Genomic DNA, 26,345 nt, shown 5'->3' with positions numbered 1-26,345 from the left:
AGTAGTGAGAAGGGGATGAGCAGCACCACACAAGATTGTGACTGACAGCGCTAAGACCCGCCTCCTGGTTCTGATTGGTTTTTTTTCTAAAACTGGAGCACTGGAAGAAGGCAGAGGTCTATTTTTTCACAGATTATTTGTCTCATACCATACTATCACGACATAGTTCAACAAATATGCAAAAATTACAGATTGAAGCTTTAAGCACTTAAAATTACAGGAAAACATTCACCAGGGGCATATTATACAATCCAGTAATGAAACATCTCAAAAAGGCAATGAAAAAAAAATCATAAATTAAACATATAGTTGAAAATTGTTTTGTATGAATACACTTAAAATAAAAGATCAAGTCATGTGATTCTTGGAAAAACAAATGTTCTTGAATCAATTTTTTCTGCTAATTTCCTGTCTACACTCCAGTCCACTTGGTGGCGGTAATGCACCTATATAGTTGGTCTTCCAGCCGCGACAAAGCACCTTAAGAAGAAGAATGAAGAAAAAGAACAACAACAAGAAGACGAAGAAGAACAAGCTCAAGATGAAAGCTATGGGATTCCACTACCAGTAGGGGCGCTGTTGAACAGTGTTGACTGACTGATCATATGACCATTGCCTATGTGTCCCAGTTCCCTTCCTTCCCCCTTTGTTGCTGCTGCTGCTGCTGCTGGACAACGCCACATCTGACAGGGAGGGAGAGAAAGAAAACCACCACAGGGGAGCGTGATCGGCGACATCAAGATGCTGGCGCTAATAAATCGGCTTTTGGACTGGTTCAGGTCCCTGTTTTGGAAGGAAGAGATGGAGCTGACTCTGGTCGGCCTGCAGTACTCTGGAAAAACAACATTTGTAAACGTGATCGCTGTAAGTCCTCAGCGGCTATTACTACTAGCTACTTTTGCTAGGTTAATGCTAACACCATTAGCCTTTTTAATGGGATGTTAGTCACCCAGATTGGGCAGGGACTGAAACTCGGTGTTTTTTTTGGCTGTACAGCTGTCGCTCCGTTGCCTGTGCGAAATCAGTTAAAAACACACCTGCGGTAGCCACGCTGTTGGTGTTTTGTCAACACGTCTGCTAACTAGTTTGCCGCTTTTCGGCTCTTGTTAACTCTGTTATTACTGTACATGCTAACCTCTCTTCCCAGTCGTTTGTGGTTTTTGTCACCTTCGCGCTGTGGGAAATTCACAGAGGTGTTTAGAAATTTTCTATCACCAGGAAGTTGACAAAAACATGTCGACTGTTGCAAGAATTGCACACAAACAGGATGGATCCCACAGTCATGTGAAGACTTCTAGAGTAAGTGTTACTGTTGTAACAAGTCAGCAAGAGCGACGTGTGGTTGCCATTCACACCCTGAGACGGTGAATCAAATAAATGCCACAGTTTCATGAGCTTCCATTAATCGGATGAATATGCGGAATTTTGTGAAAACAACAACAACATAACAGCTTGCCATTTCTTTGTTATGCCTATATTGATTCAGTTTAACTTTCTATCTTGCACAAATATGTTTAATTATGAACAGGACCCAAACAAATGGAAATATTTCGATATACTTGTGTTACAGTTTTCTTTTGCATGTTTGAGAAAGCCTCTCTTATGCAACTTTTGCAGAGATTTCTCAAATATTGGTTGCAGCTTTTGTGGCAGCTAATGTTGTCTAATCCAGGGATGCTCTAACTTTTTTTTTTAATCATAATTGCCAACTCGGTAAAAAAAGGAACCACACCCAAAACAGATTTTCTTAAGTATCTTCATACAGACTTATATTTTAAAACTAGTAAGGGTCAGCACTCTTTCGGTTTGTTTTTGTATAACTTAAAAACCAAAGCACAAACGCACTGCTCTATGTATGGAGCTGCATGCTTGTTTGAAACCTGGCATTTGATTGTATGCTGCATTTCTGCTCAGATGTTTAATTTGGAGATGTTAAAGGAATGATTGTCCTCTATTTGATATTCAAGGTGAGAAACTGAGATTTCTCATCAAACCCTACTTCTAAATTAAAGATGGCAGCCTTGCAAATGAAACTTATTCATGGCTTCTGTAAAGAAAAAATTGAAATGAAAACTGCTTATTTGTGCCTATTAAATTTAATTGTCATTTCGTGAATGTGTTTCTACAATGTTTCAAAGTAAATAACAGATAAGTACAGTTTTACCTGGTCAATAAAATTAAAAATGACTACAAAGCTACATTTAATAACACTCGTTCTGTTTTACTTATGAGACCAATACTGACATGTCAAAAAATGACTAAAATTATTTGTTGATAGAAATATATCTTGCACCCCTAGCTATTACCTGATCACTGATCATATGAAAAAGCAAATCCCACTGGTTTTTGAAATTGGATTTGGTTCACGGATTGTTGGATTTCAATACTAGCAATTTGATTTCAGAGGACAATGAATCATTAGCGTAACATCCAGTTGCACCTATTCCTTCCCCTGGGTCACGTTAGTGTTGTATTTTTCTCAATGCTACCTTTTTTAAATGTTTCTTGAGCAGCTCATCAGTACCTTCTTGCTTTGCACTGTTGCCTCGTTGCAAAGACTCTAAACTTTGCCTTAAGATATTGGGTTGAAATCCCGGTTAGGGTACTTTTTCTTTACAGATTCCAGGCTCACCAGATCCATGCTCTAAAACCATGCATGCTAGATGAATTGGCTGCTGCTAATTGCATGTACTCATATATAAGGCTTCCCCTCCCCCCCCTCAAAAGTTTCCTAATTTATTTCTCCATCAGTTTTGTCTGCGGAGCAATTAAATCTTACTTTACACAATGAAAAGGATTTTTATTTGGAGCGTCATTGCACATTGTGTTGATGGGATAGAGAGAGTGGTTAGTAAAGTATGTTAACTGCGTTATCTCAATATTCGATTTGTTTATCCCTTTTGACATTTACGATTTTATAATTGTTTCCCCTAATAGAAAAAAAGCAAAACAGGAAATTTCTAAACAGAATTAACTAGTTAGTGAAATTCAGCAAATTAAAAAGAAGGTTTTATTAGAAAAGGCACATGGTTAGCTAAACTGTAGACTACAATTTAGATGAGGAAGCCAAAAGATGGCAGGATGTGTTAGATACTGATCAGAGTCTTTCTGCGTTTGCTCATTATCAGTAAGTGCTAAGGCTTCATAACCAACATGCTAACCCCACACCTCCCTCTTGTCTTGTAGTTGTAACTTCTCGTCAGCACCGCTGATATAATTAGGAACTTAAATGACTCTTTTTTTCAGTGAATCCACAGCAAGACAACTCATTGTCTTCTACTAGCTAGCATGCTGTTAGCAAACATGAAATTGGCTTGCAAATTATTAGGTTCGGCTTTATTGACCAGGATTGTGTACATAAACAAGGACTTTGACATTTGGTTTTCACACTCAGTGCACAGACATTAAGTATAAATATTAGAAGAAATAAAAAGAGGGATAAAAGAAATGGTGTGTATGTTCAACCAGTTTGTTGCGTAAAGAACAAGAATAAAAGGAAAGCAGGTTGTGGTGGGTCAGATATGCTTATTTTGTTCACAGCAGAGGAGCTGAGCTGACTAATCAAGCTGCATGAGGCAGCCTGTATGGATGCTCAGAAGGGTCAACAAAGTGCAAAACCCACAACGTGACAACAAATGCCACAACAGAAGACATGCTTAAAAGGAAATTATACCAACTTAGAATGACTTCTGTTCTGGCTTTTGTTGTTGTGCTGTAAATTGTGCATTTTGTTGACCCTTCTCAGTCACCGCAGGCATAGGGGACGAAGTTTCTGTCATGTGTGGTTTTGGTGTTTGCTAATAGCACTTTGTAAACACCGATGAGAAGATAGATTTCTAAACATTGCATCAACATAATCTGTCATTTTCAGAGTGTAGATGTTTTATTTTGAATGCCGTCACTAACGGTGTTATCTACTTTTGGCTAGCATTCTTTTAGCAGCTTGTGAGGTTCTACTGGTATGACAGCCAATGTAAAAATGATGAGGTTTAGAAGATTTTGGGGTCTGTAGTAACATGCTAATGTTAGCTAATGTTAGTGTTACCCAATTAAGTCTTTTTTTTCTAATTATATTTTAACAAACATTAGTTCTAGATTCCTGTTGCATTTTGGGCTCAGCTCTTCAATTAAAACTTTTATTAGGTCACTGCTGGGTTGAATGCACCAAGTCAGAGACGTCATTATGATTTTTTGTAGAAAATACCAAATAAGGCCATTTAACCATTTTTTAAAAATCTTTGTTCTGAGGTTTTAGAAAAAAAATCTAACATTTGAAAACAAACTTGAGGAACTGGTGTTGTAATGTATTCAGTCATTTTAGCCACTTGTTGGTCAGATTATTAACACTGTCAATTACTTGCAACTGAAAATAGGTTATTGTAGACCTCAGATGCGCAGAAAACTCTTCAAAATAAGGAACTAAGAATGCTTGTTGCCTAAAGCTGCAACCATCACCACTATCTTAAGAAACATAAGTGAACACCAAAGATTTGCAAACTGTTTTTTTTTATTTTTTTTATTTATCTTGAATAACTCTCCAGTTTGTATTGTACTCTATCGATTGTTAGAAGGGAAATTTGTTTGGCGGTTGAGCGTGACTCTGTTTCCTCCTTTATGTGTAAAGGCTTAAAAAAACCGGCCCATGTAGCCAGTGACGCATAGTTTTGATTTCATGAATGGCTGCGGTGGGGGTGGCTTCTCCTCCTCTCAGTCATAAGACTGCTGAGCCACTTGGCTTCATCAGGTGACTCTGGGAAGTCATGTGCTGTGGACTGTATCAAAGCTGTACATGCACTCTTACTTTACAAAGTAATCAAAGTTTAGGGAGAATAAAACAATTTGAACATAAAGTAGCTCACAGTAGTCAGTTGTTTGCGCCTACAGGAATTCAGGGGAACATTTTCTCACGTCTTCATTTGTTTTTCAAGAGGAAATGTTGACACACGTTGCATTAGATTGCAAAGAGTTTCACCTTCCTACAACCGTTTATTAGCTGTTCCTTCTCAGGGAAACGTTATCTTCAGAAACTTGTACTAGCTGATGTAATTTCAAAAGCAAATACTACTAATCCTTGTCCAAATTATAGTTTGGGTTTATTTTAAGACAAGTCGTATGTTATGTTACCCATATGACTTGTCATTTGTAAAGAGTCATTTCAAGTTTCTAGAAGTTACGTTTTCATATATTGGCACTTAACTCCTTTTTTATTTTGTGGTAACTTTAACAACGTAAACTTACAAAACTGTCCAGGTGAAACCGTTGCTACTGGTACATCCCCATAAATAAATTATTTATTTCAGTTATTTAAATTATCGAGGGAAATTCGTACATATTTCTTTACACATATAGTGATGCATTTCAGTGGTTCACGTTTTGTACGTTTGATACTTATGGTTTACAATTAATAAAACCAAAAATTTCTCTGGAAATCACAATGTGGCTTAAGTTCATAAATAATGCATTTTCATGTGGAAATGCTTTGACCTACATAATCATGAGAACAACTACACTCTTCAGAAAGAGGGTGAGCCGCAAAATGTCATCGCTGAAGAAGCTGACGTTATATCCAAGTACACAAAAAGAGAGTGGAAGGAAAAATAATGCTTGTGTAAGCAAATGGGAATACAAGACGGCAACCTGGGCTGCTGTACCCAGCAGAGCTACAGGCTGGTTACCTTTATGGTGTTGTGCAGTAATTTATGCAAAAGATACTGTAGAAAAAATTAGCATATTTTTGGTAAGGGGTATTAGAAATCCTTTATCCTTTCTTTGGTTTGTAATATTCAATTCCTCTAAGAAACAAAATTTTGGGTTTCCATTATCTGTAAGCCATAATCATACAAATTAAGTAAAATAAAAGCTTGAAATATATTGGTGTGTGTAATAAATATTTCTGAAATTGGTTTCAATTTATGATGTAAAGTACTTAAATTAGCTTTAAAATTTCTTATTTATTAGGATGTTGACACTAATGTGTGTGTGTTTTTTTTTTATAATCCACTAAAATTGTGGTTCTCATAGCTTTTTGATTTTCTCATTTCCTTTGACAAGACAGCTCAAAAACGACCATTTTCAATAAACATTTGTGAAGAAGTGTAGCATATGTAGAAACTGCGAACCAAGGAAGAAGCATAAAGAATTAATTTCACCGTTGTGTTTTTCCAGTCTGGTCATTTCAGTGAAGACATGATCCCCACAGTCGGCTTCAACATGAGGAAAGTCACTAAAGGAAATGTCACCATCAAGGTTCGGCTTTATTTGATCTATTGTTAATAGTCACTTCACTTCTAAATGTTTAAAATGTTTTGTGGAAAAACTACAGTTCTCCCCTAAATGAAGAAGTGAATATCCAGAAACTTTGCTGTTCTTTCTGCAGATCTGGGACATAGGAGGGCAGCCCAGGTTCAGGAGTATGTGGGAGAGGTACTGTCGGGGAGTTAATGCTATTGTGTGAGTATCCAAACCGTTTCTCTGGTTTTATTTAAATTAGGGACAGCTTGAGTGACACAAAAGTGTTACTTTCTTGCTAACGATGACTAAAGCAGTTTTTTTTTTTGTTTCTTCATGCGTACGAAACTGAAGGTACATGGTTGACGCTGCAGATCGAGAAAAGGTGGAGGCCTCCAGGAATGAGCTTCATAACTTATTAGACAAACCTCAGTTGCAAGGAATTCCTGTAAGTGTCTCCCTGCAAGCACTTCTGCAGACGTGTGTAATTTCCATACCGGTTACGGAAAACTTTGTGGCTTCCTTTAGATTAATCCCTGCAGTTTCACTCTGCAGTAGTAATGTTGTGTTTCTCCTTTCTCTGTTTAGGTTTTGGTTCTTGGCAACAAAAGGGATCTCCCCAACGCTTTAGATGAAAAGCAGCTCATTGAGAAAATGTGGGTATGAGTGAGACAAAACAAAACGTGCCAACGTCTGAAATTGATTCAGCTGAAAACCTGCAGATTAGAGCAGTTTAACTGTTTTTAAAACTTTGACCAATTATGAGTTGTTGTTTTTTTTAAAGTCCTGCAACGTTTCAAACATTTTTGTCCTGCTGACAGGTCTTGCCTAAGTTCCACATCCACATTTCTTTTCAACTGCAGCTGTTGTCGTTTGTGCATTACTGGCTCCATCTAGTGTCAAGTTCAAAAAATGCATGCATCTCCCAGACAGCGAATAAACTGGGGAAAAGATGTGTTGTCATGTATGTCACACCCTTGTTTCCATTTGCAGGAACCTTGCAGCTATTCAGGACAGAGAGATATGCTGCTACTCCATTTCCTGCAAAGAGAAAGACAACATTGGCAAGTTGCACTTCATTTCCGTAGTGTTGTTCTATTGAAGCATTATGCTTACAGGTGTTTAGACTGCACTGTTTTATTTCCACCTGTAGTTGAAGTTAAATTTTGGATTTCTGAAGAATATAAAAAAGTCATAAAGCAATTTTATCCACAGATATAGATCTTCAATTAAATTTAGTTCCTTAATATGCCCGTCATTTCTTCTGTTAACCTTTTTATATATATTTTTAAATTTTCTTAGTGCGGAATTCGTTTGATAAATAAATGTGTTGTGGTGCTGGATTTAGTAAGCTAATGCTGTGACACTTGCCTTTTCACTTATAGGAGGATTCTGCTTCTTCAACAGCATTTTTGTAGTTTTATTAAGCATGTTTTACTCAAAAGGTTTTGCTGTGGTATTCAGAATTATATATTAGTTGTTTATAAAAACAAAATTGTTTTTGGTAATTGATGTGAGCCTCAGATTGATGTAATAGGGGACTGTAAAATGTCTTTAACTTATTAAAATTTGTAGAAACCCTATAAAACTTCGGCAGCAGTCTGGTAGATGACATGTGTGCTGCAGTTCTGACCAGTATTTAAAATTTACACTGATGATGCAGCAGCTGAAAGCATAATTTTCACACATGTAGTCAATTTGCTTTTTTCTTGTCAAGCTTTAACTGTTCCACAGTAATGTGCGCTGAGGACACAGTCTAGACCAGAGGAGTTCAAGTCCAGGCCTTGAAGCCTGGTGTCCTGCAACTTCTGTCCCCATCCACATGGACATGATTTTAGGTGGATTTGCAAAATGTTTTCTTTTGTCGTTTAGGCTGCACGTCAGCACAGATTTGACGTCTTGGAAGACCAGAAATGATCATTTTCGAAGCCAGATTCCAGAGTGTAAAATTTTCAGAACCACTGCGAGCCGCTTCTTTTTTCTGTTTTCTTTTTTAAATGATGATTCTGAAGCTCCATCTCTCTTGATCCCCCATGTGTCACTTTCACGAAAGTCATTGTGTTTTTTTGTGTTTCTCCAGCAGCTTTAGAGTGCCACCGATTGGTCCAGAATGTTGACTACTCCTTTTTTTTTTTTTTTTTTTTKTTTTGCACGTTGCAGTGTGGATGCACATTTTTCTAAATTGTTTGCAAAAATATACCATAGTCGTTTCATGTTCACAGGGCCTCATACGTGTCTCTGCTTCAGCACAACTTAATCAAATAATGAGATCATTAAAATGATGCTGAAGAACTAGACTGCTTTCTGAGGAGGTAATTCAGCCGTTTGATTCAAGTGTGTTGGAATAGGAAGGTGCAGGACACTGGATTTGAAGACTCCTGGTCTAGACTCTTAATCTTTAAAAGTCTGTCTGCAGTTAGTTTTTCAAGCATGTATTCATTTATACTTAAAAAGTCACTTTAATTTCATGCTACGGTTGTAGTGGATGGAAGGGAAGTCGAATTATTGATATTATTCATTTGGCTCAAGCATTGAGGGAAAAAAAAAGAGTTACTGTTGTAGCTAAATATTAGGGGTAAACATGAAGGGAAAATGTTTGGACAAAATTATAATTGATTCAAGTTGAAATAACAGACAGAAGTATTTTTATTGATAGAGGACACATAATAAAAGTTACCCAGTAAAAACAATACATTTTCAGATCTGAGAAACTTGATGCTTACAAAGAACGCGTGTAGTCTCCTTGATTGTTCGGCTGCCGACTCTGGTAGTGAGACCTGTGTTGTCTTCATCCCTTAATGTTCGATTGTTCCTTCCCTTAAAAACAATATCCCAATTGTTTCGTAATCCTGGTAAGGAAAGAAGAGATGTTATTCTTCATACAGAGTGAATGCAGGAGTGCTCACTTAATCTGTTTATGCATTCTCAGTAAGTGGCACAAATCCAGTCAGCATATTAAATTAAAGAGGCATTTTGTTGTCAGGAAATGAGCGATTCAAAGAGAGATGCAGTGCTCTGAAGTTCCACCTCGTCTGAAATGCGTTTCTGTTTTAGAGTTGTGGCTCTGAAGGCTCTTATTGCATCAGATTTTTTTTTAAAAACAATTAAAATGCCAGTTATGATTTATTTGTCTTCCATACTTTCCATATATTTAGGCTGTCTAGCTCCAATATGGTATATTTGAACTGTTTTCTTTCTTGCTTCTAAAACAGCCTGTCTTTCTCTCATTTGCAGATATCACACTTCAATGGCTCATCCATCACTCGAAGTCTCGCCGGAGCTGAATACTGCATTTATTTTCTCTTCTGTATTTGCCATGTTGCTGTCATGTCACACTCTCACTACCGCGCAATGATGTACAGCCGCATTTTCACTTTATGTGCTGCCCTGTTATGCTTGCTTCTTACCTTTTTTACCCCAGCGATTCTTTCCCAAACTCATAATGCACTACTTAAGCTTCTGATTCGAGGTTTAAAGAAGGAAATTAACATAATGCATTAAGTGAAGCTGTAATTTACAGAGAAAAAGGAGACTGACTTTTCAGTTACCTTTTCTCTTGCAAGCATTATCCAGGGGATGGCTACTGATAGTGGGTATAATAATGCACACTCTCACAGATGGGTGTTTATTTTGTCCAACAGACCTCACACAATGGGAAATGTTCTTCACAGGCGGGTACTATGCCAGGATGTGGCTGATTTGGACCTCATTTCTATCGTGCTCTGTTCCTGTGAATGTCCTCCGATGACTGTCGCTCTTCGCTTGGATCAGTGCGCGTCTTTTTCTTTTAGAAAATTATGCATTCTTTGCATTCAATTTGAGCAGATCTGTACAAATATCTTGCCAGTATGATTTTTACCAATGTGGGATGTGTGTGTATGAATATATGATTCTATTTAAAGTCTGAATGTACCAAAAGTAAAGCTGTACAGGCTCGTGTGGTTCATGTTGGCCTCGGTGTATAGTCTGATGATGTCTTCTGTGCTGCTGAGAGAGTGGCAGAAATTAAAGTGCCTTGTGCAGCGTCTCTCTCTCTCTCTCCTCTGAACAAAGCAGCATGTAAGGTAGAGTCACAAACGACTCCACCTCAATGTGTTAGAAAATAAAAAGGCATGCTTTTTAATTTAAACCTGGTTGTTATTCGTATGCTTTGATTTGCTTTTAAAGCATAGTTTTAGTGTAATTTTACCTAAACTATTTGGATTTCGGATGACAAAACACTTGGCTTTTTATATTATTTAGGTTCTGTGTATCTACACAAGTGTTTTTAAATACTATAGTTGGAACATAATGCTCTGAAATAGTATTTGGTTCTTGCTTTTTTTTTTTTTTTTGGTCAAAGTTGCATGTTTCAGATGATTACACAAAGGCTAATAGTTCATCAGAGACATCCAGTGGAAACACAAAGGCAGTTTTCAAACAATGATTTCATTCAAGATTCAAGAAAGCTATCCTAAACCAACCTGAATGAATCGAGTTGATTAAATGATCACTTCGCCTTAAAAAATGAGACGAGAGCAATTAAACAGTTGTGCTTTTGTAAAGCACAACTCTGTTTCATAAGCCTAAGGTGCTTAGGCTTGATTAATAAATCGTCTTAAATGGAGCCTGTCTGGCAACATGAAGTATGCTAGCATGTCTCCAAAAGCATCACAGAACCATTAACAAGTCATCTACATGGTCATAAAAAAAAATCCAGAATCTCAATAGCATTTTGTGTGTGGCAGTTCAGACGGTTCCACCTCAGTGATCTGATTAGCTGTTTTAGATCAATTACTTTTATATCAAGGCGTGTATCTACTGTCTGATGAGTCTAACATACCATACCAGAGTTGATCAGCTATCTGTGTTTCTCATTCCAAACTGCCTCAAACCGGCTCTCCTGGCGTCACCTCTGACCCAGTGCATCAAACAGCAGATTTTGATTATATATAAAAATTAGCACAGGTTTCGTATAATATCTTCAAACTCTTATAAAACAGACATAAGCAGTTTCAATACCAAAGCATCTGTTACACTCAATATTTTCTTATTAGTTTTCAACTTCTTTGGTTATAATGAGCTAAAACATTTTCAGATGAATATATGATTTATAGACTCTTAAGAATGTGATCTACTATAAAAAAAACGATTAGACTAATTTTAATCAAATCGGGATCATTATATCTAAGAAAAATGTTCTACTGATTAAGTTATATATTGATTAAACTATGAGTCTAAATCTCACCTAAATTGAGGCCTACTCAAAACAATCAGGATCAGTCTAATATTTCAACATGTGCTAAAGTTAAAACTAGCATTAAAAGCAGCATAAATAAAGTAATATTTCCAGCAGCTGCAAAATATGAGTTTGTTTAAAAAAATCAATGTTTTAGCCTGTTTAACAATATGCAATATTTTAGTAAAACAAGATATGTAGTCATTTTGGAGGAAAGATATTTGTAAATTATTTCAGGCCATAAACAAGAAAGGGTTTTGTAAGCTTGCCTTATATACAAAAACCATTCAGCTCTCCATGTTTTTGTTTTTGTTGTTGTTTTTTTTCGAGGTTTACTTGATTCCATGTTGTCTAGTGTCTCAGTAACAATTGGCTTTGGATCTCCCTTACTAGAGAAAAATAATTAGCTACATTTATCCAAGTTTAATAGATCAATTAAATGCAAGATTGGGGTGAACCTTTGGGTGCTTTTTAAAAACAATTGCTGCACATTTGTGGTCTTATATAATATGAAATTATAGAAGGAGAGCAGAAAGCACGATTATTAAAATATTAATAATTTGTGTTGTTTCAAATATTTCCCATTGTAAGACTGCCTGCTTCAGCTTGGATGTGTAACATTCTTCAATTTCAGTCTGGGGGCCGTGTTTCGGACATCTCTGACTAATATAAAGCATTACAGGTCTCTGTTGACTTCGTCAGGGTCAGTGTTTACGATTTATTAATTTAAAAAAGACAGTGGGCAACAATTGCACTCACGGTAGAGATTTAAGACACAAACCACCACCGGAAAAAAGCACACAAAGGTCTCTCACTTTTAGTTTTAATTTCTAAGTAAGTGAATATGTATGAAAATGAATATCATTGTGAGTATAATGATTTATTCATTTATTGGGTGGCCCATATACACAGTTTGTTTTGACCATGCTGATTGACTAACAGTGAAGCGCACCATTTACTTTGCAAAATTCTCTAACGTTCAGTCCTTCTAGATTTAAATGTAACCAAATAATGTTTCGCCTTTTGACAGTTTCACTCTTGTGGCTCATTTTTATTGGTGCGTTTCACCGGAGTGCCACGAAACTTAACAGGAGGATTGACAGCTCGTCATCAGCCAATCAGCAATAAGCCCGCCTTTCAAAATGAATAATGACGAGAACGATTAGCCAATCGTATCGCCGGATTTGGGATGGGCTGGTTTGTTGACAGGAAGTGAGTAAGGAGGAATCTCCACCGTACGAGCCTCTGTGACTGTAGTTTAGCTTGACAAACAGCGGTTTTCGTGTTCAGATATACCTCGGAGGTAATGAGGACTTGGATTATGCACTTTAAGACCGACCTGGGGCAAAGATGCAATGGAGGTCAATAGTAGTGGGTCTGGTGGTCCTGAGACTCTCTGTCAGCTGGGTTCTGTGGCTAGCCTTCGGGCTGGGACCTGAGATTAGCTCCGGGTTCAACTTCCACCTCGGTTTTAATTTGCACAAACTGGACTTGCTGTTCCGCGAGGAAAAGGAAGCCGACCCGAGCGCTGGCTCTTGGTCCCAAAGAATCCAGGCTCACAGGTATGACGAGACGGCGACCACCTGCGCAAAGATCGGGGAGGATTCCCCCAGGAGGTCCTACCTGAACCTCTTCGATGGCAACAGGGATGAGTACGTCCGGAGGTACAGATCCTTCCCTGACACGCTGAGGGTGAAAATGAAAGACATGGCCAAAGAAATGTTCTACTTTGGATACGAGAACTACATGAAATATGCCTTTCCAGAGGACGAGCTGAATCCCATTGATTGTGAGGGGAGAGGTCCAGACGTGCTGAACCCGTGAGTCTCTCTCTGAACTGGCCAGTCCTGGTCTTTCAGTTATCTCAGTTATTTTAAATAAGCTGAGATTTCCAGTTGTAGTTTGTAGGCAAATCAACTTTAAATGCAACAAATCAGCTGGCCCAGAAAACAAGCAGGTCATGGTTCAGGTTCACACACAACATTCATTGACTGATCCTGTTTTGACCAACTCGGGTCGTGTGAGTACACTGACCTGCATGTCTAAGATATCCCATACCTGACTCAAAGGCATGAATTACCTCAGCAGCTTGCCATTACTTTATATTGAAGCTTACAAATTTAAATCAGGTAGGTTCAGGCAGAAAAACTTGTTAGACATGTAGAACAGAGTGTTGCATGGCTGGGAGACATTGAAAACATCTTAATCCAAAGCTCAACAGTACAAAGGGCAGCTTTTAGATGTATATTGTCTATATTCTATTTATATACACAGCAAAATATACATTTTATCCTATATTATCAGAAGCCTAGCTACAGCAGGTTTGCTCATTTTGACCACCGAGCGCCCTCCATATGGCACCCTAGAAAAAGACTTTCAGATGAAATATTTTAAACTTCATTACATTTTTGTTAATTCTGTTTTAACGGCCTAAGTAAACAATATGGTGGATTTGCCTAACAGTTTCCAACCAGATTTGCTCTACAAATGCAGACAAGCAAAATGGAACTTCTCTTGCTGAACAATTGAATATATTGAATTAAAAGGCAAAACGGGCTGCCAGTAATTCTGAAAGCAGAAAAAAAGACCATCACACATCAAATATGAAATGAAGGAACATTTTTTTCTTTCTGAAACTGAAGGAAGGCTTCTTAAAACAACAATATAATTGAGTTTCACAAATTTCTATTTTCAGACAAATTTAATTTTAAGCAGATAATTAATTGGTGTAGGAACAGTGTTTTTGTTTAAAATGAAGCTCACATTAATTGTAGTTATTTTTAAATACTAGAAAATAAATTGCAAAATGAGTTCTATTTGTTTCAATTAAGAAAAGATTCTTTTACTGTCATTTAACTTCTTTGAAAAGTACGGACTGTGTGGTACAAAGTTAAAATAAGCTAAATAAATCCATCCATGTAAGCTTCGTTTTGCACACATGGGAGACTTTTAATGAACGGTTTTACAAAACTTCTCAATGTTATTTTTAACCAAATGTGAGTCAAATGACATTAGAGAGTGACGTTGGAATGAAAGCAATATCGCTGCAGACGAGTTGCAGCTGAAAGGAAGATAAAAATACTAATCCGTTTTAATAACAAGATCCTTTTGTTTCCAAATCAGCTGCGTGCTTTCCAAGATGAAGCAAACTGTAACTATGGAGACCTGATAAGACTGATTAGATGTCTTCCACTAACATTAGATTATGTGTAACCATCAAAACTGCTCAGCAAAAAGTACTTTCTGTTCTGTAGTGTCATAAGAAAGCTTTCCCACTTTTTCCTGTTTTTGTTGTAGGTCGAACATCAATATTAACGACGTCTTGGGGAACTATTCACTCACACTCATTGACACCTTAGACACCCTGCTGGTAAGTTAGCTTCCACATGGTTTTTGTATTGCTTAACACAGAAAATCTCCTTGAGGACATGGTAGAGGTTTTGATCTCATGACTTCAGCAGAAAAAAAAAATACAAAACCAGATTATAAATCTGAACTCTTTTTGGTCTTTTTCCATAGAAAATGATTGTTTTGCACACATTGCTAGTTACAAGTGGTATGTTTTACACCATGGTGGTTAACACTTCCTGTACAAGTAGTGGGTCGTCTACTGCTCTCAAAATTACCCGTTTTTGAATTAGTTATGTGTTAGTATGTCAGTCTAAAAGGTTGGCAATTGAGGGCTTTCCTATCACCCAGCTGCAGCAGCATTCACAATCTTAAACAAACCAGAAAGATAACGCAGAATACGCTGTGGTTAAACTGGGTGTCTTGTTTCACCAGGTGCTTGGCAACGTGACAGAGTTCCAGAGAGCCGTCAAACTGGTTATAGATACCGTGTCTTTTGACAAGGACTCAACTGTGCAAGTCTTCGAGGCTAACATCAGGTACAAACGTTACGTTAGACATGTCCAAAACTCTCCAGCTTGTGATCAACTTTAAAGTTTTCCTCTTACTTAAAGTTTTCTAGGTGCTCACTAATACATGTTGTAGAGCAATTATCTCAAATTATCACACATTTAGCATCTTATGAGTTGATTGGGTCATTCTTTTGTGTTCTGCTCAACATGTTTTTTCCAGTTTTCAATTCTAAAGCTTTGACCAATTTTACTCTGCTCCAATTTCTCTTCAAGAGCTGTGTTATATCGTTACAAGGACACGGTGTTAAATATTTTCTTTTGAGCTTGGTATGAGTACTAGTTAATTATCTGCATTAGAAGTAGAGTAGGAATGTCACATGTAAAGGCCCAAATAGTGACGGTAAGCTGTACAAACAAAATGACTGCAAATTTAACACATTATAGCAAAAACAACAATACGATCACTGAAAATATTAATTACATTTATCTTTATCGGTATATACAGTATATATATTAATACTGTTCAGGGCTGATCAATCAGCAGTTTGCATGATGCTGGTCAGCAGTCACTTTCTTCATGCATCTCCAATGATATTAAAAAATAAAGCTGTACATTTACTGAAAAAAACATAAATACTGTAGCTGTACTTCTTTGTAAGACTGATACAATTTTGCAGCGATGGCATTAAAAAGGGGTCACTTAGTTCTTCATTTAATCTTTGAAGGATCCTTGGAAGCCTTATCTCAGCACACATTCTGCTGACTGACCCCAAGCACCCGTTCGGGGAGGTGGGCTTCAAAGATTATGACAATGAACTTCTGCATCTGGCTCACGACCTGGCTGTGCGCTTGCTTCCTGCTTTTGAGAACACAAGCACGGGCATTCCTTTCCCCAGGGTGAGCGAGATCACTCTTTGATTACAAAGTAAGTCATTCCGCTTCCGTGCGCGAGGCCGGGGCTGATTGTTTGTCTGTGTCCCGCATGCAGGTGAACCTGAAGACGGGAGTCCCTCAGGACGGCATCAATGAGACGTGCACCGCAGGAGCCGGGTCCCTGCTGGTGGAGTTTGGCATTCTGAGTCGCCTGATCGGGGATTCGACGTTCGAATGGGTGGCGAGGCGAGCCGTCAGAGCTCTGTGGAATCTGAGAAGCAACGAAACTGGACTGTTGGGTAAATTCAGCTTCCATTTGGGGTGGAGGAGTTTTAATTCCACTTTGCCCATTGATTTTTGTTTCTTTTCAATACTTGGTTCTCGCCTGATGTTGCCAAAGGTGCAAACATCCCTCTTTGGTTTCTTTTTGCAGGAAATGTCATTAATATCCAAACAGGCCAGTGGGTTGACAAGCAGAGTGGGCTTGGAGCTGGAATGGACTCTTTTTATGAGTATTTGCTGAAATCTTACATTCTATTTGGTGAGAAAGAAGATTACCGCATGTTTAAGGCAGCTTATGAGAGCATTCAGAACCACCTGAGAAGAGGGTGAGTCCCAAACAGAAAAAACTAATTTGAGAGATTGATTTTGTTCATTGTCCAATTTTCTGCATTGTTGAGAGTCTCGTTTGGTTGCAGCTGAAATGTGAAAATATCGCAGCAACAGGATCTGAGTCTGCCTGGGAATGACCAAAAAGAGGAATTAAAACTGAGAAATGTTTACAGCGTAGTCATGTTTTATATACATTACTTTATTGAAGTGTTCAAACTTTCTGAACTTTTCTACATTGTGTCAAGTTGGAACTCTAAAGTTTTGAGTTTATTATTGGGTTAATAACTTTAGCTGCATTTCTTCCAGTAGCTTCCCCGTTGCTGCTGGAAGAAATGCACCCATAAAAACGGGTTAAAAAAATAAAACCATCAATAAATGTCCTTCTACTTTCCAGCTATGCTCTGCTTCTTATTGGTCTTAATATTGGTGTTAATGTGAGAAAATATGAAAAAAGTCATCGTACTCTAGAAAGTCACTGTATGTTTCTGTTTTTTTTTTTTTTAATGTGGAGAGGAATGTTGTATAGCTGAATTGTGTGAAATCTTTTCCCTTTGTTCAGGCGCGAGTCTTGCAATGAAGGTGAGGGTGACCCGCCTCTCTACGTTAATGTGAACATGTTTAGTGGTGAGATTATGAACACGTGGATCGACTCCCTTCAGGCCTTCTTTCCTGGGCTGCAGGTGTTTTTTTTTCTTTCTTCTGACAGAAATATATATATATATATATTTTTTGTTCCAGTAAACTAAAATAAGGATTTATGTAACTCATAGGTGCTGAACGGGGATATCGATGACGCCATTTGCCTGCATGCCTTCTACTATGCCATCTGGAAGCGCTTCGGGGCGCTGCCAGAGAGATACAACTGGCAGCTCAAAGCTCCCGATGTGTTATTTTACCCTTTAAGACCAGAGCTGGTAGAGTCCACCTACCTGCTGTACCAGGTAGTAACTCGGTGACAGCAGTGGTTGTTTACTTTTTATCAATCGCGAGTAATTTTCCTTACTTTCTTCTCACAGGCAACAAAAAATCCTTTCTATCTGCACGTTGGAATGGATATTCTCCAGAGCCTTGAGACAAATGCCAAAGTCAGGTATCTATTTATGTTGTTTTTACTGATTTTGGACATGTATAAATATAAAAAAATATATGTATTTGCCTACTGTACACTTCACTGCTGTGTGTTACTGCTACTGCAGATGCGGATATGCCACACTCCACCATGTTGTGGATAAATCCAAAGAGGATCGCATGGAGAGCTTTTTTCTCAGTGAAACCTGCAAATACCTTTATCTTGTAAGTTTTCAATCTGAGGCATTATACTCTGATATGTAGCGACAAACATTTATTTTACTTCATTGTTTCCTAAGGCTTATGTGCACTTTAAAGACAAAAGTGTAGGATTTGGTGACCTCTTGTGCTAAAATGGAAGACTTGCAATCTTTGAATCACATTTTAAAGTTTGACAAAAAGCAAACTTCATGTTAACACACATAAAGGTTTACATATCCTACTATACCAGAATGAGTGTCAAAAAATAAATATAAATGTATATGTATATGTTTAGTACTCTATTTCTGATAACCTCTTAGCACGTGGAAGGTAATTTGAATAGTGTATGCCGCCCCCCATACACCATTTTGAATATATGAATTAATTTGTTGGGGAATTTTATTGTCTTTTCCTCTGCATTGCAGCTATTTGACGAGGACAACCCACTGCACAAATCCGATAACAAATATATCTTCACTACAGAAGGTCATGTTGTGCCTATAGACAAGCGCTTCAGGGAGAAGCAGTGGAACGACTTGTCTCCATGTGAAGAGGGAGCGCTGGCAGAAACGGAAACAAGCAACCAGCCGCCTCCGAGCAACATCAGCAACGTAAGATCATCATCCCGGTTCATTTAATGTGGTCAATGAGTTTGACCAGAAAAACAGTTAGCCTCAGGGTTCATCCTCAGTCTGGAAAAACATAAAACTTGGCTGGAGTGTTTTCCAGGTGTGAATCAGTATGGAAAAAGAAAATTAAGTATGTTAGTTCTCATTTCTTTTTCTTCATCCATCCATCAGTCCATTCATCCATTCTCTATAAATTAAAGTGATTTTTTTTTCTTTTTAGCTATGAATTGTTGACATAAAACATTGTGAAAAGGAACTCTGTATTTATTCTTTCTTCTGTATCTCTGCAGTGTAACAGGATCCCAGAGGAGCGTCGATATGCTCTGCCATTAAAGAGTGTCTACATGAGGCAGATTGATCATATGGTGGGAGTGTTTTGACGAAAAAGGACAGATGTGGTTACACTTGTTTGAAAGGACTGGAGAGGAGGACTTCCTCAGTTCAGAGTCTTTGCACCATCTATTTCTCAGATCTGGATCTAGACAGGAAATGGACAGTAATGAATCCTGAGAAGACGAGACTGTATTAAAGAAAAAGGTTTTTGGTTTTAGAGAACGATGCCAACAAAGGTGACAAGTCCAAGGTCAGGAGAATTAGTTTTGATTGTTAGTTTTTGTCTGAACTAAGAGGGTTTTAGACAAACTGAGATGTCTGTTTGGGTAAACTTTGCACATATGTGTGTGACAGAGCTGAGAGTTTTGACAGAAAAGCATCTGATAATAAGATCAGTGCCATTAACCTCACATTAATTCAGTGCATAGCCTATAAACAAATGTGGACCTTTGAGCAAGCCACTCTAAACCTGAGAACCAGTGCCTCTTTAAGTTGATATACCTGATTAGATCAGTGCTATTATGTAAGGGCTGTGAGATAAAACTCTTAAAAGAGCTGCTTTTCACTCCAGATATTTTTTAGTCAAACAGCATTACTGCAAAACTCTGGTTTTTAAAACTAGAGATGCACCAATCAGAGTCTCATGGCAGACTAATATAGATTTTTAGCCAATTCTAATTTCTCTTTAAGATTTAAAAATATATAGGAACAATGGTCTTTTTTCTAACTTTGTGCTATGTGAAATCAAATTATTTATTTTCAGAGCAAAGGCAATATGACTGTGTTGTAATGAGAGGGTAATCTCTGTGTTCTCTTAGAGAACATAGTTTCTTATCTTAGTTGTTAGATTTCCATAAAGGTTGCACACATTACTAAATATAGCTTGTTTCATTACACGTTTGAAAGCTGAAGGGGACAAAAAGAGCAACTTTGCTGTACTCTGGTCAAGTTTCCTGCTGCCCCCCACGCAGCCTGAATGAACAGCAGTCATGTCTTAATAAGTCATGCAAAATGCTTTGATTTGAAATGGCTCTTTACATCTTTTATACTTCCTCTGACTTCAATTTTGATCACCCGCTGATAACAGTTAAACTTCTTCAATCAGTAATAGCATGCACACATCGGGAGAGCTCAGAAACGGATCTGGTCACCAGTAAGTTCTCCAAAATGTTCTACCAAGTTCTTGGTGCATCTTTACTAAAATGCTAATGCATATCTGGGCAGAGACAGAAAGTCTGGGGAGTAAACTGCATTTTTTTGCCTTTGACTCATGTTTGACAATACTGAGAAAATACAATATTGAGATAATCAAATGTTTGTCTTTCAAACTTTTATTGACTCTATGTCTTAGAAAGGGCTTTGTGCTCCCATCAGAATGAGGTTCAGGGCTGACTCTTTAAGTGCCTTCTATTTGTCTTAGTATTTCTGGATGCTATGTGGTGTATATTAGCCGTGGATAACATTTTTGAACATATTTTATTGCCACTTTTGATATTGCACAAATGTTTCATTCCATGTTTATCTGCGGTTCTTTTAACCATCACAAGCCATAAAATTTTATTTTTTTTATTTTTTTTTAATTCTAAGTTTGTATTGGTGACAATTCTACTGCATTGTTTATGATTTGTACTTGTACAGAAGAGACTGGAGCTGTTTCTTTTGGTGCACTTCATACCTGTCATGCGGTTAAAAACTCAGGGTTTATTAGAAATGCAAAAATCAGTGAATGCTTTTTTTGTAAGAAATAAAATTTGCAATGTTGCCTACTATTTTCCATTTTATTATTGTTTCCAACATTAAATATTGTTCACAATACTGAGGTACATTTCTATGCAATATTACACAATATAATTTACAAATATTTGATGCATTGAAATCATCTTTCTGCTACTGTGTAATTCTGCTGCGGTCTTTGTTTAGGTCCGCTTTCCTTTGATTTTGTCTGCATTTGTGACAAACACCCAGGTCACGTCTCACATATTCAGATGTAGCTGTGGTTACACCTAACTTCATTTTTTCTCAGAATAAAGTAGAAATCTTCCATAGTTATCTGCGTTACTAATCCTCCCTTCAGGATGTGATGCAATCACATACTGTAGCTCTCAGAAGTGGTCAAAGGTCATTGATGTATTGGAAAACAGATGCACCTCCCATTCTGGTGAATTTTGTGAGGGAGGCAGAGGCAAATGCAGATGCAGTGACTTGCAAAATTGTTCATGTGCTTTTTTCATCACATTTTATATCATAACCACAAACTTTAATATATTTTAGAGGTGCATAATTCTAAAATTAAAGGAAAAGGAATTTCCAGGAACCTGAGATTAAAAACAAGATATTAATTCTAGAAAAAATGACACACTACTGAGTTTTCTACAGAAGCTTTAATAAATTTAATCAAAAATGCACATTTTTATATTTCTCTGAATTTCAGTATACGATACGTTGACTCAAAGGCTTTTTGACAGGGAGATTCGAATTGGGGTTAAATTAATCTCTAGTTTAACAGTTTATTGATTAACAGTATTACAACACACCATTAGACATTTGATTAATTATGTGCAATGGCCCTTTTTCAACTACTGCAATAAAACCAAAAACAATCTAATGCTTCTCTCAGAAGTTCAATTTATTATCTTCTGGTGTTACAAATTGTGCTGTTTTGTGTCTTTAGAAAAAGCCTTTTCTAATGACAGTTCATCTTAAAGTCTAACTGATGCTGAAGTGCATATGCAGGTGGTGAGGCCATCTTGTTAGCCCTTTAATTATATGCTGTCTGATTACTTGAGCTTAGAGACACTGCGTCTATTCATGAGTACATCTGAAAAGAAATCAGTTTATGCAGACAAAATCTACAGATTGCATTCATCTCCAAAGATGAGCAAATGAGAAAAGATTAACAAAAAAATTCAACTCATCTTAAAATCTGCACGGGATTATTTTCATGTCTCAGTGATAAGGAGTCTTTGGTCGAAGCTACAAGTTTAGTTTTTAAACACAGTAAATTAAATGATATTTTTGTTTTTGCATTCACTGGTTTGATGATGGCTTTTTGATCTCCATCTTCATTCCCCTGTTAGATTTGAGGAGGAATCTGAGGAATGTGACAGGGCTAAGACGCTACCCTGTCAAATAACATAGAAACACACGTGTTAGATAGGAGAACAGTCACTCTCGGTTAGATTTGCATGATTTTTGACTTTGCTCACCTTCATTTAGTTTCCCTGCTTGGCTCTTAGAAGAGACCGCAGTCTTTCAGGTTTTCCTTGATGATGATGTCGGTTACGGCGTCAAACACAAACTTAACGTTTTCTGTGTCTGTGGCGCAGGTCATGTGCGAGTAGATTTCTTTTACATCTCGGCGCAAGTTCAGGTCCAGGAACTGGATTTTGATGTAGTTGCCAGCATCCTCATAAGTATTGGGCCCTGGGCAGGACAACAGCGAGATATAAAAGATAAATGACAAAACAATAATGAAATGAGGAAGAGTTGTTTTTCCACTTTAATATCCACAAAGTGAAGAGCTAAACTTGTAGCCAGTCTATTCTTCACATAGCTAGATCATGTTTTGCCGACGATACTGTCATTTATACATTGAAAAAATAATCTAAGTAGTTCATGAAAATCTCACCGTCATACTCGGGGAAGCACATGCTGAGATGGGCTTTCTTGATCTTCTCAACGAACACATCCTTCTTGTTAAGGAAGAGGACAATGGAGGTGGTGGCGAAGTAGCGATGGTTGCAGATACTGTTGAACAAGTGCAGACTCTCATGCATTCGGTTCTGAAAGTAAAAAAAAGAAAAAAAAACTTTTCAGTGACCCAGATTTTTACTTCTTACCATAAATTATGAGATGCAATGGTCAACTCTGTCATACCACTTCGTCATCCTCCACCAACACCATGTCATAGGCGCTCAGAGCAGCAATGAAGATGATACAGGTGACACCTTCGAAACAATGAATCCACTTCTTTCTTTCTGACCTCTGGCCACCCACATCAAACATTCTGAATCAAAACAAAAGGCAATTTGCTGCGTGATCACCCGATCAATCCTAATTCCTACTAATGAGCAATAATTCGTAGAATCACCTGAAGTTAAGATCCTTGAAGGAGAATTGAGTCTCAATGATACCAGTGGTTTTCACTCTTGATCGCAGCACATCCTGCTCAGTGGGCACATAGCCTGGTTGGATCAGTCGCTCCAGGTCATTGAGGTAGCTGTGTGAAAATTAAACTCTGTCAGTGGACTTATTTTTACGATTACATGAGCAGTGTTTCAGTGTGTTGTTGCTTACTATCCAGCTGAGTCGTTGAGTTGATACTCTGAAGCCCTGTCGAAGCAGACCTGGATGCCAGAATCCTTCCACAGACGCAGAATGATGTCTGACAATTCTTTGGGCATGGTTCCCTCCTCAATGGTGTCTGCAAGATGCATCAGTTTTCTAGCATCATCCTGCAGGAAGGACCCAGGTGGACAGTCACATCAATAAGTTTAACTTGGAACATTTGACCTAAGATTTACATAGACGTGTGTTGTCACCTGCTGATCGGGGTGGCCGTAGTTAATGTTGAGTGTGTTCATGGCCTTCACGATTGCCATGATGGACTGCAGGGTGTTGCTGTAGATGATGACGATGAACTCCAAGCATTCTTCAAGCGAATAACCATCTTTGTGGATAATTCTGTGGAGAAAGTGTGGCATTACTATTGAATATAGCTTTGGACAAGAAGGAATAAATGCTGCTTAGACACAAAGTTCTTACTTCATCTGTTTGACAATGGTGCTCTTGCCTGATTCTCCAGCCCCTATGAAAGGGAAGAAATCATTTTAGAAGATGTCTTCGCCTATTTTATCAGAATATCCCAACATTTTCTTTGATTTGAAGACACCTTACATGGCGATCCATTCCCGAAAACTGGACATTGATGAAGCTACCAGCATGCTTATCAGAACTGGTGTTTTTATTTATGTTTGTAAGGTGTTGGAATAACATCTGTTTTTCTCAGGTCCTCCACTAAATCCTCCAAAAGATGATCCCAACAAGTGCGGCATAATGCTTCTTACTTCAGCCCTAATCTTTTTTTACTTGACCCTAACCTGTATCACCATAAGCAGAGGATGAAGCAGTGCATGAAACAATGTCTGAAACAGGTTCTTATGTGTGTACAAAGTATTTTCAGATGGCGCAGTCTTTCAACTGTCAACAAATATTACAACTCTGAATTACTTCAAGCAGCCCAACTACATTTGACTGTATGTTCTGTATTTTATTAGCTCATAGAATAAACTGTAGCTCTGACAGTTTCTCTCATTCAGTCTAAATTCAGAAGATGTAAAATGAAGGTGCTATAAATCTGTTTTGGTTTGTTGATTCAGGGTCAGTGTCCTTCAGTGTTAAGCCCTTTGTGCAGAAGAACCTGTTGTGTCAGGATTAACAGGGATTGCCTTGCGTGATTATCTGAGTGTCTCAGCAATTCAGTGACACAGTTTATTAAGCTCTTACTTGATATGTTGCATCTTTTCATGCACAGTTAGATACTATAAAGAGTTTTAAAAAAATCAGCCCTGGAAATTAATTAGGTGTTATTTGCAACAATGCATAAACCGACATCATTTGCTTTTATCATTGTTAAACATGAACTAAAATTGCTTGTGAAAGTCAAAGCAGGAATTGTTTTAGGGAAAGTTTTTAACCAAAACAAGTTAGGAAGTCACAGTAAGGTAATTTTACAGCTCAACTAAAATAGCACACTAAAACCATCTAAGGTGTGGGAATGGCTCTGACCAGATCCTGATGTATTGAAACCATTGCTTCTAAATCACTTGTCCAACAGGTGTGTCTGTACCTAGCAGCAGCAGTTTGACGGTCCTTGCATCCTTGTCTGCATCCTCCTTCAGCCTCTTCTCCAGCTCCCTGGAGTGTTTGTCCTCGGCGCTAGCTCCGGCCCCCATCCTACTTTTCCCGGCTTGGGCCCCTCTGTTTCAAAAGCCAAGTGTCAGGGAAAATGGAAGCAGGTCCCGGTTGGCTGCTCGCCTGCTACTGTCTGACTGGTGCCTTCAAGCACGCAGCTGATGCGCCAACTGCCGGCAGCTGGGGATTGTTTGAGTATTTTTTCCCATCACAGGGAAGGATTTTGGGCTCCCTCAGCCCACCTGACCAGTGGTGGCCAATGGAGCACAAGGACAAGACAGCTACAGGGCAGAGGTGTGAAGGGAAGCAGACATACATCACTGTAGGAGTGCTCTAACCTTTAGGGTACTTTGCTGCGCTCAGCGGAAGATGAACATCGGCTCAAGTGCTTATCTCATGCTCTTCTTAGGCTCCTTCAGAAGAGAAGCCAGTAAAACTAAAAGAACTTGGTTCATGTCTTTGTTACCAAAGCTAAGTTTAGTCTCTGATGTGACCAAAACAAAAATGAAATCTGATGGTAAACTCATTGTGGTTTTACTTCTGCAAGAGGGATGAGAATGTGATGAGACTGTTAGAACCAACACTAAATCAGGAAATGCATGTCAAGACCATCAACCTGTAGTCTAAACACAGACATATGCACACAAAAATGCAAAGATGGGTCCAAACATTCCTCATCAGATCCGACAGCCTGAAGGGTGAGTCCTGAAGTGCTTAAAGAGCTTTGCAGTTTCACCAGACAGATCTCATTGACCTAAATCTGAAGCTGGTTAAGGAGCCTAATCCACTCACACTTTCAGTTCTGTGTGCACGAAGATGCGGCATGAGTGTACGTTCGTGATCACAGCATCATATTTCATTACACGCTCAGGAACTGAAAAATAGTGAAATTATTGTGTTAACTCTAGCGCCTGGATTAGAAGGCATACACAGGATCAAAACGTAGAGCATCTGTAACTGGGTGTAGATGCAATTTGATTGTAAACATATTTGCTTCTCTTTTGAGGTAATTTTTTACTTCTAACCCCATTTTGTTTGGATACAATCTTGTCCACTGTAAATTTTAAATTGTGACAAGACAGAAAGTGTCATTGTTGGACCAGAGTCTTTGAAAGAGAAACTACTGAGTCAATCCATTGATAACTGATGGCATCAAATTGACTCTTAAAGTAAATAAACTCTGTGTTATTTTTAACCAAGGTATGTCATTTAAATCCCATACCAAACATGTTTGAAGGATTCCTTCTTTCTCTAATATTGCCAAAATTAGAAATACTCTGTCTGCTATTGACGATGAAAAAGTAGTACAGGCCACCACATGATACATACATTTGTTCTTGGACTAATGTAATTATTTGCAGTCAGGAAGTCCACAAAATGCAGTCAAGTAATCATGATTAAATACATGTA

General features: G+C 38.0%; 3 protein-coding genes across 4 annotated transcripts; 2 read left to right on the top strand and 1 right to left on the bottom strand.

Moving 5' to 3' along the window:
* Positions 1–565: 565 nt before the first annotated feature.
* On the top strand, positions 566–10,357 carry arl8ba (ADP-ribosylation factor-like 8Ba). The gene is made up of 7 exons (XM_008408697.2): positions 566–864; positions 6,166–6,246; positions 6,377–6,450; positions 6,583–6,676; positions 6,817–6,884; positions 7,222–7,292; positions 9,463–10,357. Exons 1-7 carry the CDS (start codon positions 742–744, stop codon positions 9,510–9,512), a joined length of 561 nt encoding a protein of 186 aa, XP_008406919.1. The 5' UTR covers positions 566–741; the 3' UTR covers positions 9,513–10,357.
* A 2,252-nt stretch (positions 10,358–12,609) lies between these two features.
* edem1 (ER degradation enhancer, mannosidase alpha-like 1) lies at positions 12,610–20,791 on the top strand. Of its 2 annotated transcripts, XM_008408698.2 has the most exons (12): positions 12,614–13,266; positions 14,744–14,816; positions 15,230–15,333; positions 16,032–16,203; positions 16,295–16,478; positions 16,613–16,787; positions 17,351–17,471; positions 17,562–17,732; positions 17,808–17,881; positions 17,988–18,084; positions 18,486–18,671; positions 18,980–20,791. In XM_008408698.2, exons 1-12 carry the CDS (start codon positions 12,797–12,799, stop codon positions 19,067–19,069), a joined length of 1,917 nt encoding a protein of 638 aa, XP_008406920.1. In that variant the 5' UTR covers positions 12,614–12,796; the 3' UTR covers positions 19,070–20,791. The 2 variants fall into 2 exon arrangements, with proteins under 2 accessions (XP_008406921.1, XP_008406920.1); XM_008408699.2 differs by lacking the exon at positions 18,980–20,791 and having other exon boundaries at positions 12,610–13,266; positions 18,544–18,663.
* Positions 20,792–21,384: 593 nt separating this feature from the next.
* On the bottom strand, positions 21,385–25,132 carry gnat1 (guanine nucleotide binding protein (G protein), alpha transducing activity polypeptide 1). Its single transcript, XM_008408700.2, has 9 exons — positions 24,871–25,132; positions 23,787–23,829; positions 23,564–23,705; positions 23,319–23,476; positions 23,113–23,241; positions 22,899–23,028; positions 22,651–22,804; positions 22,229–22,445; positions 21,385–22,144 (listed from the first exon to the last, which is right to left on the bottom strand). The coding sequence occupies exons 1-8, from the start codon at positions 24,974–24,976 to the stop codon at positions 22,255–22,257; spliced, it is 1,053 nt and encodes a 350-aa protein (XP_008406922.1). The 5' UTR covers positions 24,977–25,132; the 3' UTR covers positions 21,385–22,144; positions 22,229–22,254.
* Between the last annotated feature and the right edge of the window lie 1,213 nt (positions 25,133–26,345).

The sequence above is a fragment of the Poecilia reticulata genome, linkage group LG5 (genome assembly GCF_000633615.1).
Source record: "Poecilia reticulata strain Guanapo linkage group LG5, Guppy_female_1.0+MT, whole genome shotgun sequence".
Lineage (NCBI taxonomy): Eukaryota > Metazoa > Chordata > Actinopteri > Cyprinodontiformes > Poeciliidae > Poecilia > Poecilia reticulata.
The sequence above is the reverse complement of the archived record's forward strand: the minus strand, read 5'-3'. Positions and strand labels throughout refer to the sequence as shown.

Bases quoted from the DNA above. Each gene is read 5' to 3' on its own strand.
- arl8ba (XM_008408697.2), top strand. From the start codon at position 742: ATGCTGGCGCTAATAAATCGGCTTTTGGACTGGTTCAGGTCCCTGTTT. The intron at 6,247-6,376 runs GTTCGGCTTTAT...TTCTTTCTGCAG, and splicing joins AAGGAAATGTCACCATCAAG to ATCTGGGACATAGGAGGGCA. The intron at 7,293-9,462 runs GCAAGTTGCACT...TCTCATTTGCAG, and splicing joins CAAAGAGAAAGACAACATTG to ATATCACACTTCAATGGCTC.
- edem1 (XM_008408698.2), top strand. From the start codon at position 12,797: ATGCAATGGAGGTCAATAGTAGTGGGTCTGGTGGTCCTGAGACTCTCT. The intron at 17,472-17,561 runs GTGTTTTTTTTT...TGTAACTCATAG, and splicing joins CCTTCTTTCCTGGGCTGCAG to GTGCTGAACGGGGATATCGA. The intron at 17,882-17,987 runs GTATCTATTTAT...CTGCTACTGCAG, and splicing joins GAGACAAATGCCAAAGTCAG to ATGCGGATATGCCACACTCC.
- gnat1 (XM_008408700.2), bottom strand. From the start codon at position 24,976: ATGGGGGCCGGAGCTAGCGCCGAGGACAAACACTCCAGGGAGCTGGAG. The intron at 23,242-23,318 runs GTAAGCAACAAC...ATTTTCACACAG, and splicing joins CTCAACGACTCAGCTGGATA to CTACCTCAATGACCTGGAGC. The intron at 22,446-22,650 runs GTGAGATTTTCA...TGTCCTGCCCAG, and splicing joins GTGCTTCCCCGAGTATGACG to GGCCCAATACTTATGAGGAT.